Below are 19,670 nucleotides of genomic sequence, written 5' to 3' on the forward strand. Positions count from 1 at the left end.
ACAATCATCTGTGACAGATTTAACTTAAACTTTTTTTAAAATCAATCTTCAAACATTTATATCTCTGCACTTCTATTAGGGCAAATATACATAACAATTTTCAAGACTGCAAAATCATTTCTTCTTCCCCAGAAAACAATCAGACACTCAAATAGTAGTATCTCAGCATGGTTCCTGTGTAGTACACGTGCATTATGTTCCTGTGAAGTTCACAAGTGTGCCATCCTGACAATACTGCACCTGCCTTCCTGGGAAAACCATCATGGCCTGCTAACCTTTTCTACAAAACAAATTTCTGGGTGGTACTCCCTAGAAAGCAATCTTGCTTTATTCTTCCATCTTGTGCCCAACATGACCTCTTAACCAAACAGACTTTAAAAAAAATAAATAAAGACATTGCTGGGTACAGCAAACCATAGGATCAGATGCGAAAACCACACAGCTGCAAGCATTCTTTTGGGAACCCAGCATTGGAGTTCATCTCAATCGCTTAATGTAATTACAAAAGTCAGTCATGTAGTAGTAATGTAATTTGCACATTTCTGCAGCTGAAGTGAAGTTCAATCTTTATGAGAGACTGAGTAAAAGGCAGGGGTCCTGCTGCCACACTATTCCACCACATTAGTACCAAATGACAAGCATTTTGCTTTTGTTTATCCTCCAAGATGCATTAATTAGGAAATCTATATAACCCACCCTCTCTTTCCAGTTTTAAAATGTTTTACTTTATCTTTATATGGATTCTTGATTATCAAGAACTTGACAAGTATAATAGCCAACATCTAATATTCATGTGCATAATGTATTTGTACAGAGGCTTGCACATATTTGTATGCTATGAAGTGTCATACCAATCAGTTGTCAGAGAACAAAACACACAGATATTAGACTGTACATTTTATTATAGATGCCACAATTTCTTCAATGACAAATAAGTAGCAATTTTCCCACTTCAGTATGCTTACTCACAGATCAGAAGAAATGGGGGAGTAAGAGGAGAAAATACAACAAAGCACAAGATTTATTTTAAAATATTTAATAGCAGGTTGTTGGTAGCAAGTATTGCAAGCTGGTAGTCAATACTTTCAGATTTATCATTTTAAAAAAAATCACATTTATTACGATTTTTCTTAACCTCATTACCTGACCATTACAAAAATCAAAATCTTCTATACTGTATTAAAAATCAAAAGGGAAAAAGAAACATCAACAGAACTATGAAACAAGCATTTAAATGAAATTAAGAATTATGGTGAAAATAACTATTTAACAAGAAATAAAGGCCTCAGATCTATCCACAAAAGACAAGAAGATTCAAAATTCATATATGTAATTCAGACTATTATATTTTATCCCCTTTTCTGTTTGTACACTAATGTGAGTTAAGTTTGGGTCTCAGTCAAGATTTTCGGTATGTTGTCTGTTTTTTCTACCCTCCAAGATCTAAGAAGGGCCCAAGTTAAATTCTTTTAGTGGAAAAACAATTTTTTTAAATTTTGAATTTAATAATCATTTAGTGAAGAGCAATCGCTGCAACTAAATTTATCGAACTGGAACAAGACAGTCAACCTTGTTCAGAAGTGTCCCCGCTCACCAGTGATTTATCAATAGATCAACAATTCCCAGATTCTTCTGGCAGCTGTACCAATTCACCAGACTAAGACCTCAGCTGTACCAGTCAAAATCCTCTCCTCTTCCTCTAACCTGTGACCTCTTTTCCTTGCTTCTTTAGTGATAAAGATACAACCTTTGAGCTCAGTCTTTCTAAATGTTGCAGGCACTGGCCCTGATCTGAACCACTTAAGCATGGGATTGAGTGCTTTGTTGAATAAGGGTCAGAAAGCTGGTCACTGTACAGGATCCAGTCTTCTGCATTAAGCTTTCTGGTTCTTCAAGCTCCAAATCCTGCAAACACTTAAATGCATTTGACTTTACGCATGTGAATAATTGCACTGAAGTCAATGCAACTACTCACATATTCAAAAGTTGTGCATAAGTGTTTGTGGGATTAGTCTAATTTTGCCCTCACAATTATATGGACATAGACAACTGGGGACTTCAGGGAGAAGGGGGGGGGGGCTTTAGCCCACAGGCCTCTCCCCAGAAAAATTTTAGGGACTCCGTTGATAAAGGAAACACTGAGTTTGGAACAGAAGCTAGTTTATCTCACTTTATTAATAGTGGGCAAATTTAGTTCTGGTACTAAACTACTCATTGAAGTGACAGTCAACTGCTATTATTTTATTATGTTTTAACTCTAGCCCCCACTCCCAAATAAATAAAAAAATTGTCTATGGCTCTGAATTAAACTAGAGGAACTCAAAAATCCAGCAACACATCAGACAGTGCAAAGACATTATTTAGTGCAGCACCAGTTGCACTGTACATAAGCTAGAATGAATGAGACGGCAGCAGCAACATACTGAAGCTCACCAAAAAAGCTGAGCTTAGTACATCACTGATTTTAAATTTCATTCTCTATAATTCAGTATTTTGTGACATTACTCCTTCATTCAGAAAATGTCTTCACAAACATGTTCATCTGAGTAAAATCTTCAAGAGTTTTCTGTCTTTTTCGTATCTCACTTTTAATGCCTGCATTCTCAGACAGCGTTAATAAAATTTGATTTTCTAACTCTTGGATTAAATAAATAGGACATACTCAATGTGCTTCTATTAAAAAAAACAAACCACATATAAAATGCTGTTCCTTTGCATGAGCATTGGGCCCAACATGACTTGACAATGATTAAGATTTAAGATTAAGCTGGCTGGTAATTTTGGGTGTCCCATTTTCAGAAAGTGATGAGCAAAAATCAAGACACCTTAAAAGCATCTCAAACTGGCACCTAAAATTTGAGGCATCCCATATCACTATGCACTTCTGAAAATCTTAGCCAGAATCTTTTTTATTTTTTGTAAAAACAAGCTTTTATTAATCAAATTTAAATATTTTACATTCGATTATTTGAAACAATTACCACAGTATTTAAGTGGTTGCAAACGGAAATATCACAGCCTTTTTTTTTTTTTTTTTACTTGTGCATGAGAACCAGACATTAAAAATAGGACTATAAAGGAAAGTGAAATTGAATATTGTATTTTCATTGTCCAAAATGAGAGAAACACGTACAGTAAAAACAGCATAATGAAGAACTCTATTTTTAAAAGTCAATATGCCATTATTTGTAACTGAGGTGAGAAAATCTGATTTTTTTAAATATGACAACTTGAAAGGGTCTCATTGTGAGATGATCACCTGGAAAACAATTTCCATTAAAACTAACAAGAGTTATGCACATTCACTAAGGGGCATATAAAGACCTACCCATAAGGCTATATAATTCTGATCCTATCCCTAAGCAGCTGATGCAACTATGCTCTTCTGGGAATGTGCAATCAAAAGTCTTTTCCAAGTCTGTTCCCCTTCCCCCCCCAATTACGTCTAAATAATGTGAAATCTGCCCAGTCCCAGTAAAATTTTAGGTCTGAAATGCTGCAGCAAGACTTGTCTCAGTGCTTATATCATCCATCTCAATCTTCAAAAGTGCAAAGGTGAGCAGCAAGTATACCTAATTATCTCCAGTATATAGGTACAAGAAGAAAGACACATTAGTTGATGCTTTATGAGCCTGATACCGCTAAAACTTACTACTACATATAGTACTAACTTGTGCAATTAATTTCATAAAGTCAAGTGATTGAAAGCACTAAAGCTTATTGCTGGACGTAGAGAACTGCTGTGCAAACGTCATCAATGAAATAAGTAAGCAATTGTGCAGTTTAAAAATGTGACTGGTACAAAAACTCAACCAATTAATTTTTTTAAAATGCAGTTTGTATGCGTGAATGTAAATGAGATAACGAATGCTTTATCATCAAGTACTTGCCTTTATTTCTGGGGACCTAACCAAGGTTTTATCATCTACCATAAACTGATGTAATAAAATACAGATGCAGAAGGTGAAATTCTGGGAGAATTATATTACAGTGCCCAACATATTAGTTCTACTACCACAGTAGAAGGCAGTGTTTCTGGAAACAACTGTGAAAAACATTTGTATCAGCACCATCCATAGTTTTTGGATTGTATTATTAATACAATCCAAAATCTGAGATGCCGTTTCTAGAAACATGAGATACGTAATTGGTGCATTAAATAAAATTATTACTGTAACTTACTTGGTTCAGTCCTAGAAACATGTTTCTGAAGAAAGTCAACTATCTGAGCCAAAACCTTCTTGTTGCAGTGTGTTGACAGCTCTTCATCACATTCATAACACCTAAACAATACACAGAATTTAAACAGAGAGAAATAGATTGGAATTCAGGAGAAACAGGTTCACTTCCCAGATCTGACAGACTTCCTGTGTACTTGGGCAAGTCACTTAAGGCCACATCCACAAAGGGACTTAAGCACCTAATTTTCAGCTTTAGGAACCATTGACATCCACAAAACCCCTGTGTGGCTGCCACCAAACCATGTAGATGTCTAAACTCACTTGCTGCCTAAATTTTCTCTGTAAAGGTACCTTAGGTGCCTAAGTTTCTGCCCCTGTGCATGCTCAATGCTGTTTCGCTGTAGGCATCCAGACGCCTAAGTTCCACCACTATCCACAAACCAGGAAAAGATAAGCATTCCTCTGCCTATCTTGCCTATGTGGACTGATCCATTAGGTGTCCACAGGGTTCCCCTGCTTCTCGAAACTTCAAAGCGCTGCTGTGGGAGCGCTCCCGCGGCAGCGCTTTGAAGTGCGAGTGTGGTCGCGCACCAGCACTGGGAGAGAGCTCTTCCAGCGCTGCAGGTACTCCACCTCCACGAGGGGATTAGCTTACAGCACTGGGAGCACGGCACCCAGCGCTAGGGCATTGTTTACACTGGCGCTTTACAGCGCTGTTAACTTGCTGCGCTCAGGGGGGTGTTTTTTCACACCCCTGAGCGAGAAAGTTGCAGCGTTGTAAAGTGCCAGTGTAGCCATAGGCTCAGGCAAATGCCCTACCCACTGGACTATAGAATATTCTGATATGGGTCTCTCTCAATTTCATTTAATTCAAGTAGAACAGAATCAACAAATGAATAATTAAATATTGATTGGGCATAAATAATAAATAAAATAAATCATGCAAATATATACTAAGGGTTTTACATTTTTACAAACAATATATATGTAACAAGGCTTTGCTGTACACATACAGTATACAAAAAAGGTAGTTTTGCAGAAGAAGGAGTAGCAAAATCGAAAAAACTCAGTCCAGACTTCCATTTACCTTGCTTTTCTGTCCAAACTTAAAAAATGAAGGAAACAAAATAATTTTGGGTTGATTTTACCTTCTTTAAATTCTACTACAGTGAACTGCTCATGCAAAACTCCGTTACTAGTAGCTTTATATTTAAACTCAAGGGAGAAAAAGTGTTCCTGATTTTTTAATCTGAAAAGGCTATATCCATAAATCTTAGGTCAGAGGTTTTCATTTTTTCCATTATATGAACCACACTGTCGTGGCAAAATAGTCTAAGGCACTATTTCTCTCCCTCTCATTTGTGACCACATAACATACATGGGACCACCAAAGCAATTACTTATGTAGACAATTTATATTATGAAATTAATTTATTTTTTGTTTCTTTTAATTTTATCTTTTTTTTACAGTGCAAATATTTGTAATAAAAAATTATAAAGTGAGCACTCTACACTTTGTATTTTGCATTGTAATTGAAATCAATATATTTGAAAATGTAGAAAGTTATCCAAAATATCTATAATAAATTTAAATTGGTATTCTATTGTTTAATAACTGCGATTAACCACGATTAATTTTTTTAATTGACTTAATTTGTTTTGAGTTAATTGCTTGAGTTAACTGTGATTCATTGATAGCCCCAGTAGAAACATTACTGGCACTAAGCTTGAGCTATTCTGTGCTGAAGATGTGTGCAGAGGTGTGACGAACTGGGACTGTTCTTACTGTGGTGTGTGAATGCTGACAGGGGAGTGTGGCTAGGATAGTCTGCATTGGGGGATGGGAGTCTGCCCGAAGGCGAATACCTGAGCGTGTAACATGAGAACCCAGGAAGGGGTTGGAGGCCAGGTGACACCTTGGCCCGGGAATCTGAACAAAGGGTGTGGGAGGGGTCGCTGAAGGCAGAGTCTTGGAAGCTGGGTGGTGAGATGGCTGGGAGGCAGAGATTGCTCTGACCTCCCAAGGGGGGCTGGGATGCCCTGGGACCCCGAGATGGACCTAACTGAGGGGGGCCCTGTTATCTGTGCCTGCAAGACCTGTCTTGGACTGTATTCCTGTCATCCAAATAAACCTTCTGCTTTACTGGCTGGCTGAAAGTCATGGTGAATCGCGGGAAGCCGGGGGTGCAGGGCCCTGAGTTCCCCAATACTCCGTGACAAGAGGACAGAGGGAAAATGGGCACTAAGGCTTACTGCATACTGGGAAGAGGTCTTTTTTTCAGTAGTTTGTGGGAAGCCATGGAGAAGACAAAGGAAGTGGGATAGGTCTCATTCATGTGAGCAGCGAGACTGGAGTGGAGTTTATTTAGCTTTTGACAAAGACAGCACTTTATTTAAGTTAAAAGTAGGGCTGTCAAGTGATTAAAAAAATTAATCGTGATTAATCGCACTGCTAAACAATACTAGAATACCATTTATTTAAATATTTTTGGGTCTTTTCTACATTTTAAAATATATTGATTTCAATTACAACACAGAATACACTGTGTACAGTGCTCACTTTATATTAATTTTATTACAAGTATTTGCACTGTAAAAAAACAAAATAGTATTTTTCAATTCACCTAATACAAGTACTGTAGTGCAATCTCTTTATCATGAAAGTTGAACTTACAAATGTAGACTTACGTACAAAAAAACCTGCCTTCAAGAATAAAACAATGTAAAATTTTAGAGCCTGCAAGTCCACTCAGTCCTACTTCTTGTTCAGCCAACAGCTCAGACAAACAAGTTTGTTTACAGTTGCAGGAGATAATGCTGCCTGCCTCTTGTTTACAATGTCATCTGAAAGTGAGAACAGGTGTTCGCATGGCACTCTTGTAGCCAGCGTCACAAGATAATTTACATGCAAGATGCGCTAAAGATTCATTTGTCTCTTCATGCTTCAACCACTATTCCAGGGAACTTTCATCCATACTGATGACGGGTTCTGCTCGATAACAATCCAAAGCAGTGCAGACCGACACATGCTCATTTTCATCATCTGAGTCAGATGCCACCAGCAGAAGGCTGATTTTCTTTTTTGGTGCTTCGGGTTCTGTAGTTTCTGCATCAAAGTGTTGCTCTTTTAAGACTTCTGAAAGCATGCTCCACACCTCGTCCCTCTCAGATTTTGGAAGGCACTTCAGATTCTTAAACCTTGGGTCGAGTGCTGTAGTTATCTTTAGAAATCTCACATTGGGACCTTCTTTGTGTTTTGTCAGATTTGCAGTGAAAGTGTTCTTAAAATGAACAACATGTGCTGGGTCACCATCCGAGACTGCTATAAAATGAAATATATGGCAGAATGTGGGTAAAACAGACAGGGTACACATAAAATTCTCCCCCAAGGAGTTCAGTCACAAATTTAATTAACACATTTTTTTTAAATGAGCATCATCAGCATGTCCTCTGGAATGGTGGCCGAAGCATGGAGGGGCATATGAATATTTAGCATATCTGGCACATGTCTGTTCTCACTTTCTGGTGACATTGTAAATGAGAAGAGGGCAGCATTATCTCCTGTAAATGTAAACAAACTTGTTTGTTTTAGCGATTGCCTGAACAAAAAGTAGGACTGAGTGGACTTGTAGGCTGTGAAGTTTTACATTGTTTTGTTTTTGAGTGTAGTTATGTAACAATAAAAATTTAAATTTCTAAGTTGCACTTTCACGACAAAGAGATTGCACTGCAGTACTTATATGAGGTGAATTGAAAAATACTATTTCTTGTGTTTATCATTTTTACAGTGCAAGTATGTGTAATTAAAAATAATATGCACTTTGATTTCAATTACAACACAGAATACAATATATATGAAAATGTAGAAAAACATCCAAAATATTTAATAAATTTCAATTGGTCTTCTATTGTTTAACAGTGCAATTAAAACTGTGATTAATTACAATTTATTTTTTTAATTGTGATTGATTTTTTTGAGTTATCACATGTGTTAACTGCGATTAACCGACTGCCCTAGTTTAAAAAAAAGAGTCTTTTTAATAGTGTGTGTGTGTGTGTGTGTATACATACATACACACACACACACACACACACTCTACATGAATACTCCTATACACAATCTTACCATATGATCCATGTGCTGAGATTGATTACAATGCAATGAGGTTCTGTGCGAGCAGTTTGGAAATGTTTCAGAGAATGCTGGCCTTCTGAGTTTTGACTACAACCCTGAAAATGAGATCATTAAGAAAAGGTTATACATATTATATTTCAACAAATCACTACAATATTTTACTTTACAAAACAGAACTGAAGATCATTTTCTTGAAAAAGAGGTAAAATCATCTAGAACTCCAAAAAGCAGGATTTTTATTGATTTACTTTACTAGTGCTTGCTCGCAGGAATGGAGTTTGTATGCTAGAGAATATCCTGCAGGAGAGCATAAATTTTTTCTTAGAAAAACATTGTTAAAGCACTCATGTGAGAAGTGTATATCTATATCTATACACACACACACACACACATCCCTACCTCTACCTCGATATAACGCTGTCCTCGGGAGCCAAAAAATCTTACCACGTTATAGGTGAAACAGCGTTATATCGAATTTGCTTTGATCTGCCGGAGTGCGTAGCCCCGCCCCCCCCCCCAAACACTGCTTTACCGTGTTATATCAGAATTCGTGTTATATCGGGTCGCTTTATATCGAGGTAGAGGTGTGTATATGCACACACACACACAAATGGAATTTCATGAGTAAGAATATACTTTTTATCTAAAGGGACACTGTCGACTTCAAATCCCGTAATTAAAAAAAAAAAATTATAATTAAAACTAGTTTCAGGCACTATACCAACCCTAAAAGCATTAAAAACTGTTTTACAATTGTATTTTCCTATATTTAGAGTCTCTCCCCTGTTGCTGCATGAGAGTTACACAGTGACAGAGAGAACAGTGAAACTGACTACACAAAGCGAGCTGCCCAAATGCACAAAAAGAACATAAAAGAAATACAGAGAAAATTATTTTTTTTAATCTTTCAATTATAATGATCTTGGGCATTACTTGTAACAATGTAAATATAGGTAGAAGTGTGATTTTTTTTTTTTTTTTTTTTAGAACACCCAGTATCTGTCAGAGATCCATAAGTTGTGCTATGCCAACAACCTTTATACAGTGTTCCTGGGGGTGTAACCTTCTTAGTGTTAAGCCCTGAGCCTCTGCTTTTTACAAGGGGGAGCCCCATGCCTGCTATACATACTTCAGTAACTATTTCTCACCATGCTCCTGGCAGCTCTACCTCTTTGTCTTGCCAAATGTCCAGGATTAAGGTCAGGTCTACACTACAGACTTTTATCAGTATAACTACGTCACTCAGGGGTGGGAAAAATCCACTCTCGAGCGACATTGTTATACTGACCTAAACCCTGGTGTAGACAGCGTTATGTCGGCAGGAGAGCTTCTCCTGTTGACACAGCTACCAGCTCTTGTGGAGGTGAATTAACTACACCACTGGAAGAAACTCTCCCATCAGCATAGGAATGTCTTCACTTAAGCATCGCAGCTGTGCCGATGCAGGGTGTTTAATGTAGACCTGCCCTGAACCTCGCAGCACTGGGCAGCAGCATTCTTACTGCCAACTCCTAACACCTGCGTTATTTGTATCCAACTCCTGTCACGGTGTTTTCACATGTCCTGCCCCCCTTGACTGGAGTCATTACAAGTTTGTGTCCAACTGGTGACCTTCCATTGTATCCGTAAGGTAGCTTCATTCACACGTTGACAGTTCTCGATAAAACTATTCATACCAATTTGCCTACATCACTTTCACCTAGTCCCCGCATTGCTTATCCTCTATTTCAGGAAAGAAATCAACCCCTTCACACCCCATGGATAACAATACAAAGGTGAGTGGATCATACTTTTCAAAAAATAATACAGGAATTTCCCCCGTTCTCATTGATTTTAGGGCCAGAAAGGATCGTAGTGATCACATAGTCCCACCTCTAGTATAACACAGGCAAAGGACTTCTCTGAATTAATTCCATTTTAAACCAGAGCATATCTTTCAGAAAAACATTCAATCGTGATTTAAACATTTTCATTGATGGAGAATCCACCACAGCCAATGGTGAGGTGTTCCAGTAGTTAATTGCCCTCACTGTTAAAAACATATGCCTTTTTGCCAGTCTGAATTTGTCTACTTTCCCTGCTTTAAGCTCTTTCTCTGAATCAGGTAAAGCAGGGACTTGACCTGGGATATGGGAGAGACAGGTTGAGTCCCCTAATCGCTAGGCTATTGGCTTTTCTGGGGTGGGTCTTGCTCTAGTTTTTCACAATAAACGTCAAAAGGTCTCAGTTTCATCCCAATACGGAGCAGGAAAAAATTGTGAAATCTTTAAAATTTACATGGGACAAAACATTTTTTTCCTGCCCAACTGTACTTACTATTACAAGCACTCCAAAATTTAGTTCTCTCTTGAAACGTTACTCACCTATGACTAGAATTCACTGAGTAGATTGTCAGTACAGAGCAACACTCTTAGGAAGCCCCAGAGCAATTCACTAAAGGCCAAACCTCTCTGGAAAGCTTTGATCATAGGGTGCCAAGTAGACTTCTCCTGTAGCCATGGAATGCTCAATGAGAAGTTATACAAGAATAGATGGCCACCAATATACCCTCAATTCCTTCCATTTCCCAAGAATTCAGAGTAGACTCTGGAAAGTGAGGATAAGTTTGGGAGAACATGCATCTGTACTGACAAGCTACTCCGTTACAGTGGAATAACTTCTCCTTTAGTGCTGTCATTCAGTACAGATCTCCACTCTTGGGAGAGTAATAAGCAGTAATAATCATCTAAAGAGATAGGATTAAGGAGATGAATTGAACAGTGACTGTTGTTTTCCTTTCTGAACTACAATATCAGATTTAGAGGCCAGATCAAGAGTAATGTTATATAAACACATGGATTGGGCTCCTGGTAACAGTTCTACATATTTTAACAATAAGAATGTTATGCATATAAGCCATGGAGTCCTCCTTAGACCTTGTCAATTGTGTCCCAATATCTGCTAACTAATAGTATGCTTTATAACTAAGGATACAGTTTAGTCACGGAGGTTACGGATTCCGTGACTTTACCAGACCTCCATGATTTCGGCTTCAGCTGTCAGAGGCGGGGACTGAGCCAGGACTGTGCGCCCTCGTGCCCTCCCGCGGCTGCGGCAGGACCCGAGACTGCGCGCTCCCCTGCCCTCTGCAGCTTCAGCTGGAGCTAGGGCCGGAGCCGCTGCTGTGAAAGACAGCCCCTGCGCCCCGAGCAACACAAGTTACAGTGACCTAAGCGCTATTCACAGTGGCGCTATGTTGGCAGGAGACACTCTCCCGTCAGCATAGATTGTCTTCACCAGATGCACTGCATCTGCACCAACGTACTGCTTCTAGGCTAGACCTGCCCATAGTCTGCCTGGAAAACAATAAGGACTTCCTCCATAAGCAAGGATGAGGCATAAGACAAGCATTTGTTAAATCTAAGTTTTGGGTTAGATCTGTCATCGTTCAGGAAGGGCAGTTCCTGGCACTGAAGAGTCAACACAAGGGGGGGAGGGGGGGGGAAGAGCAGGGGGGCCAACAATATACACAGTTAGCAAGTTCATAAATTCCAAGGCCAGAAGGAACCACTGTGATCATCTAGTCTGACCGCCTGAATAACACAGGACATAGAATTTCGCCGAAATAATTCCTAGAGCATATATTTTAAAAAAACATCCAATTTTGATTTTTAACATTCTCTATGATGGAAAATCCACCACGACCCTTGGTGAATGGTTCATTACTCTCACTGTTAAAAATTATTTCTAGTCTCAAAGTCAAGAGACCAGGGGGAGTTCTGAACTGCTATTCCATTGTCTAGAAAGAACAGTGGGTGTACCACGGGTAGCGTGGCATGCACACATCCTTGTATAGGCTTGCATGGAAAGTTTGTATAGCTCGAAGAGAAATCAACACCATCCCCAAGAGTCAGAGCTTTCCAGAGGTTTCAAACTCTAGTGCAGTGCAGAGGCTTATCCCAAAAGCAGGGATCTGTGGTGATAACACTTCCCCTTTGGGCAGAATCCAATTGCTCCTGCCCAGAGTTCCACTGAAGCCAGTGAGACTCCATGCAGAAATAAAATCTGCACTTGCAACTCCTTTCAGAGGATCAGGGTCTATATTTGTCCGTAAATTTACAGTGCAAGTTTCTTTACCTGAGAGCCACATTTGAGGCACAGCCATATGTCAGAAGGAATCACTGGGTCGCCATCATTTATTCGCCTTTCTTTTAAACATTCTGAACATATTGACCAAACATTCTGTGCTACTGCCCTCTTCACATGATGCACATCCACTGCTTGGCTTACATGTTGGCAGGTTAAACCTACAGAATAAAAGGCACTCAGTCATTAGCCACAAAACTAAATATGAAACAGGAAATGTTCACTTCTTTCACAAAAGCCAGATTCAATCTTCGAAGTGCATTTACAAGGATTCAAGTCGTCTTTTTTTTTTTTTTTTTAAAGTGCTGTAATAACACATCACATTCCATTTTACACTAATCAGGTAGCACTCGTTACTGTAAAAATATGTTTAATACTTGGGAGATATAGCGAGCTTGCACACCATGCTTATTCAAGTTACAACTTAAGGGCTTTCAGATACAGCAGTTCTTTCCAGAACCCTGCTCCAACACAAAAGCTGATTATAGAGATTACTTTGAAGGTAACTATCAAAACTGACAGATCTAAATTGTAGCCTACCCTCAACTTGTTTAACAAAATTTTGTAATTGTAAAACATATTAGTTGTCTACTATTTACATAAATTACACTTTATCAGTTTTTAAAGGCAGGACATATTAGCTCCAAGGACACGATAGCGTCCATTTTCTGATGCATCTAAAGGATTTTATTTCCATCTTTTTTAAAAGTACTATTTTTCCTACCAAATAGAACACCCAAAAAGCTACAAGCTGGTGACACAACCCAACAAATCCAAGATAAACCAAAGGACAAAATTACTAAACATTCATTTTCTTAATTTTTGTCAACACTGTTAACATTACTGAAATCCGTGTGAGTGTGTGTGTGAGTGTGAGAGAGAGAGAGAATGAATATAGGTAGTTTGGACAACCTTTCCTACCCTTACGGAAGGCCTTCCCTGTGTTTCAACTACATCACTGCACCACTGCCCTTACACCTGCCTCCTTAAAATGTTAATATGGCCAAACTATCCTGTTCATTAATTTTTGCACCAATTCCCTGAGTGCAATGTAATGACAATTCATCACGCCATAGATGTTTGATTGTAAGCATCTCTGTTGCTGCATTCAACCAACACGCAGTTCACGGTTCCCACATGTGTCTTCTGCTTTGTTGACTAATGAAAACCATATGGACACTGTTTTCCCTCCCTCACTCTGATTGCCAAATGTCACATAATTTATTTACCTGCAATGTCATCTGAAGAGTCTTCATCCTGAGGCCTATTAGGCCTTTTGTTTCTCTTGTTTTTTTCAGGGTTAGCCCTCGATGGATCTTTTACCCGCATCTGTTACTTACTGGGAAAGGAAGGGAAAAACACACATTACTTCATCTCCTATATATTTCATCAAATCTAAGGATTTATATTCTCAAAGCATGAAAGTAGCAAATCAAGTACTCAGAAAAACCACAGTCCACAAAATACATATTTTATATAATAGATAAGGTTTCATCCAACTTCAGCTATTTTGTAGTGAGGAATACACACCGAGCAATGTTGTTAGATAAGCTACTGCAACATGTAGAAACAAGAGGTAGCTGATTTCACAAATTGGAAAATTTGTGATTTAGCTGGTAGTGTTACATATTGTTAGTCATAAAAAGACAAGATGCTATAGTGCACCCATCATAGTTTACCACAGCCGTTTTGTTAAAGTGAGAAATATCTCCTTTTTCAAACACCAAATTGTCCATTTTGCACTTTTTATAAAAACGGTACAATATTTATAGTCCATCTATTCCTTATCTTAAAATTAGAAGAATAAATGTACACCTCTACCTCAATATAACACTGTCCTCGGGAGCCAAAAAAATCTTACCGCATTATAGGTGAAACCACGTTATATCAAACTTGTTTTGATCTACCGGAGTGCGCAGCCCCCGCCCCAGAGCACTGCTTTACCGTGTTATATCGGAATTCGTGTTATATCGGGTCGCGTTATATCGGGGTAGAGGCGTATTTGATATAGTATTTGATAAATACTTAATACCCATCTTAATTTAGACATCTTTAAGTCAAAATCAGGTAGTCCTTTACACCCTATTTTGAGAAACACTGGTGTCCATCTTCATAATATGATACTCCCTTTCCTGTTTTACTTGCTTTGGTGAGCTGTGAAATAGTTAACAATGTTGATATTTAAAGATATCCTCACAGACATCCAAGTTAGTACTCACTGAAATTTATGGGGCACTTCACATCTCAGAGCTATTGGTTCAGGCTCTCTGCATACCCAAGCAAACATCTCTGCATCAGTCACACTCACTTCATGCTTTGATGGCTTTCTTCAGAACCATAGCTAGTAGAGGTTGTTGTTTTTTTTAAGTAAAAGGCTGAGACTCTGGAAAATAACTCAGGCCTGGTCTGCACTACAAAGTTATGTCAACCTAAGGCCTGGTCTACACCTAAAATTTAGGTTGATCTAGCTACATCGCTCAGGACTGTGAAAAACGTCCACAGTTAGGTTGACCCAACCCCCCCTGCAGACGCAGCTAGATCGACAGATGAATTCTACCTCTACTAATGGGGTGGATTTACTACTGCAATGTGAAAGCAACTTCTGTTGCTATAAGTATCTATACTACAGCGGCATAGCTGCAACATTGATGCTGTGCCACTGCAGCACATGTACTGTAGACATATCCTAAGTCGACCTGTTTCAACCTACCTGTGCATGTGTCTACACCCAAATTTGTCTCCTGCTGATGTAAGCACTCCATTACAGTGATTCATTAAGACCACTTTCCCCAACACAGAGGCATGGTCGACTTACTTTTGTCCTTGCAAAAGTAATTAAAAAGTATTTTTGGCTTGCATCTGAAGAAGTGAGGTTCTTACCCACGAAAGCTTATGCTCCCAATACTTCTGTTAGTCTTAAAGGTGCCACAGGACCCTCTGTTGCTTTTTACAGATTCAGACTAACACTGCTACCCCTCTGATACTTTACTTTTGTCCATGCAGCGTGAGAGCAGACGCTGCATTACCTGTATCAACCCTAACAGTCATCCAGTTGTTGTTCCACAATACCCCTGTTTTGTACCAGTGGTTGCTCTAATCACAATTTTGAACTCCACCTCCCAGGGGGGGGTCACATACACAGGATACTTGCCCCCTTCCCAGCTCTAACACCTGCACTGTGTTTTTGAAATGCCCTTTTCTGATTGACCACATTGGTGAGAGCGCCTATGAGACCAATTTTGTGAGCATCCAACCATGCTGGGCTCCATGCACATAGATAGCTACTAGACATGCTCCTGTGTGGAGCAGGAAAGAAGTCGTGGGTCTCCTTGGCCTATGGGGAGAAGAAATTATGCAAATCCAGCTAAGCAACAGCCAAAGAAATACAGACATCTGTGTGCAGATTGCACAGGGGATACTGAACCAGGGGCATGACAGTGATGAGCAGGAGTGCCTCCTGAAAGCAGAGGAACGTCAGCAGGCATATCAGAAGGCGAGGGATGCCAACACCAAATCTGGGGCTGTTCTGCAGTCCCATTGCTTCTACAATGAACCATATGCCATATTTGGCATGGACCCCAGCAGTATCCAACATACAACTGTGGATATGTTGCAAGAGTCTAACATGGAGACCACTTCAGGGTACAAGGAGGAGGAGGAACGGGAGGGAGGAGCAAACCATATGATAAGCCAGGAGTTATCTGAAACTCTGCTATAGTCAAATCAGTCCCTCCTGGGAAGCGCACATGAGCCTGGTGATAAACAGTAAGGAAGCTCAGGTGAGTGTACATATCCATTATTCCTCTTATAAGCATTTTTAACTTTTTATTGCTCAAAACTTCTTCCCTCCCATCCACTCCTCCTTCCTTAGTCCCCATTTAAGAATGGTACCCATCCCATCCCCACCTTTACAGAACAAGGGCATTGTTTTTTGATTGCTCACTTCACTTATAAAACGTTGAAAAATAAATTCAAAAAAATTAGTACGGCAGTCTGAATTACACAGTCTTTGGCCTGGTCTACACTTAAAAATTAGATCGACCTAACTATGTCACTCAGATCATTACAGTTAGTTTGACCTCACACCCAACACAGACTTGGCTATGTCCCCTACTCTACTTGCGCTACATTGATGACATCTTCATCATCATCTGGACCCATGGAAAAGAAGCCCCTGAGGAATTCCACCATGATTTCAACAATTTCCATCCCACCATCCACCTCAGCCTGGACCAGTCCACACAAGAGATCCACTTCCTGGACACTACAGTGCTAATAAGCGATAGTCACATAAACACCACCCTATACCGGAAACCTACTGACCACTATATTTACCTACATGCCTCCAGCTTTCATCCAGACCACACCACATGATCAATTGTCTACAGCCAAGCTCTAAGATACAACCACATTTGCTCCAACCCCTCAGACAGAGACAAACACCTACAAGATCTCTATCAAGCGTTCTTACAACTACAATACCCACCTGCTGAAGTGAAGAAACAGATTGACAGAGCCAGAAGAGTACCCAGAAGTCACCTACTACAGGACAGGCCAACAAAGAAAGTAACAGAATGCCACTAGCCATCACCTTCATCCCCCAACTAAAACCTCTCCAGCGCATCATCAAGGATCTACAACCTATCCTGAAGGACGATCCCTCACACTCACAGATCTTGGGAGACAGGCCAGTCCTCGCTTACAGACAGCCCCCCAACCTGAAGCAAATACTCACCAGCAACCACGCACCACACAACAAAAACACTAACCCAGGAACCTATCCTTGCAACAAAGCCCATTGCCAACTCTGTCCACATATCTATTCAGGGGATACTATCATAGGACCTAATCACATCAGCCACACTATTAGAGGCTCGTTCACCTGCACATCTACCAATGTGATATATGCCATCATGTGCCAGCAATGCTCCTCTGCCATGTACATTGGCCAGACCGGACAGTCTCTATGCAAAAGAATAAATGGACACAAATCAGATGTCAAGAATTATAACATTCAAAAACTAGTCAGAGAACACTTCAACCTCCCTGGTCACTCGATTACAGACCTAAAAGTCACAATTATTCAACAACAAAAACTTCAAAAACAGACTAACAAGGAACTGCAGAACTAGAATTAATTTGCAAACTGGACACCATTAAATTAGGCTTGAATAAAGACTGGGAGTGGATGAGTCATTACAGAAACTAAGAACTATTTCCCCATGTTAATTTCCCCCCTACTATTACTCACATCTTCTTGTCAACTGTTTGAAATGGGCCATCCTGATTATCACTACAAAAGTTTTTTTTCTCCTGCTGATAATAGCCCACCTTAATCAATTAGAGTTGGTATGGCAACACCCATTTTTTCATGTTCTCTGTGTATATATCTTCCTACTGTATTTTCCACTGCATGCATCTGATGAAGTGGGCTTTAGCCCACGAAAGCTTATGCTCAAATAAATTTTTTAGTCTCTAAGGTACCACAAGTACTCCTCATACTTTTCACAAAGCAATCACTCTGTCTGACCTATCTGTCCTTATCCTCAAATGAAACCTGCACAACACTTTCAAAAGATAAGCCCGGGATCTTAGATTCATAACTCTGCTAGACACTAAAAATCACAGATTGACCAGACACCGGATTTATGGATTATTATAATAATCTGTAACCCACTAATCCCTTCTTTTTGTCCTATGACTGCAGGTGTTAATTGGCCATTCTACCTTGAAGGATACTATTAAGTAATGGCAACTACTAAACAATCTCTTCCACCTTCAATTTAGCTCTAATGCTCAGAGTATGTTTCCCAGATCTGAAGAAGAGCTCTGTGTGGCTCGAAAGCCCTCACCAAGAGAAGTAGGTCCAATAAAAGATATTACCTCATCCACCTTATCTCTTTAATATCCTGGGACCGACATGGCCACAATTACACTGCATATTTCACTACTGTGCATTTTAGATTATATGTTTATCCCAAATTGATTTCTCTCTCTCCCCACAGGCACCATAAGCACCAACTGCTCCCTAGCCAGCTGCCAAAAACTTCAACAACTATGATGCAGTTTTACATTGCCAATACTGTAAAGAAATCATCGCAACACACTGAAAAGGTGGAGGCAGCATTGTGAAGAGAAACTGAATATAAAAACAAGTAACACAGGGCTACTGTACTGATTAAATGAAGCTCCTGCAGAACTTCCAGCACCAGGTTGCCACAGAAACCACAGGTCCTTGCCAAAGAATTTAGGTACAACTTGGCTCAGATCACATGGAGCCTTTATTATATAGCATCTAGAGACCAAGATGTTCTGTAGCTGTATTTGGAGGAAAGGCCCTAATGCATTTCTTCAAATCTGGCAAAGTACAAAAGGAATATATTCCTGTGGGCTGGTAGTGCCAAATCAACACATCTTCTGCAAGTACTGCAGAACTGCTGCACGTTCTGATGTAAGCAGCAAGTAGAAATGTTTGGGTGACTTTTCATAGCTACCTGTGGCATTTTGGCTGGTTCATTGCTGGATCAAATGTTATCCAATCAGAGCAAGAACAGCATTCATCATGGCTAGCAACTGGACAAGGTCATCAATCAGTAGTTCAGGACTTTCACGGCTGTGACAGCCATGAAAGCCTTTTGAGCAAACAAGTACTCACTGACTGCTAGAGCAATAAAAGGACCAGAACTACTGACTGGTAGTGGCAGCAACACTTCTTTCATTGGAACCTGTCATTTGAAATTCTGGTAGTGTCATATCCATGATCTTCTGGCCCAAAGACACATCGCACATCATGATTTGAGCTCATAGTCCACTACTGACATTACATTACAGTCCTAGAAGAGTAACTGTATTTTGGACGAGAAAGGCAGCCATGCCTGTTTAACTTCTCTCACAGCTTTCCACATAACAGTTAAAGACTCGATAGCACTTTTCACTTTCATCTACCACTATTTGCCCATTCTCATGGTTTGCAACCTATGTGATTCTCCTCAGATTCCTCACCCTGTTCTTTATTTTGTAATTTCTTATGTTTCACAGAAATCGGGTTCGCCTGCCCAGTGACAGTATTCACAAGCTATTTTTTGACTGAAATATAATATGCCAAAAGTTGCCAAAATCTTTGTTACTGAGTGTAGACAAGTATTTTTAGACTAATGGCTAGGGTATTTTATGTCAGACTAACACCACTGTCAACATACAGTTTCACGAAGCAAAAGTAAATTAACCTA

General features: G+C 39.6%; 1 protein-coding gene across 22 annotated transcripts in view; it reads right to left on the reverse strand.

Moving 5' to 3' along the window:
- Positions 1–19,670, reverse strand: part of USP45 (ubiquitin specific peptidase 45) — a 98,462-nt gene that overhangs the window by 61,546 nt on the left and 17,246 nt on the right. For all 22 annotated transcript variants that reach the window (XR_010599558.1, XR_010599559.1, XR_002888293.3 and 19 more), the window contains exons 2-5: positions 13,671–13,780; positions 12,433–12,602; positions 8,308–8,411; positions 4,183–4,283 (exon numbers count right to left, since the gene is read on the reverse strand). Coding sequence is in view for 18 of the 22 variants with exons in the window: in XM_065588231.1 (XP_065444303.1) it covers positions 4,183–4,283; positions 8,308–8,411; positions 12,433–12,602; positions 13,671–13,770 (475 nt within the window). In the remaining 4 variants the exon portion in view is untranslated. The remainder of the gene's footprint in view (positions 1–4,182; positions 4,284–8,307; positions 8,412–12,432; positions 12,603–13,670; positions 13,781–19,670) is intronic.

Source organism: Chrysemys picta, chromosome 3 (genome assembly GCF_011386835.1).
Source record: "Chrysemys picta bellii isolate R12L10 chromosome 3, ASM1138683v2, whole genome shotgun sequence".
Lineage (NCBI taxonomy): Eukaryota > Metazoa > Chordata > Testudines > Emydidae > Chrysemys > Chrysemys picta.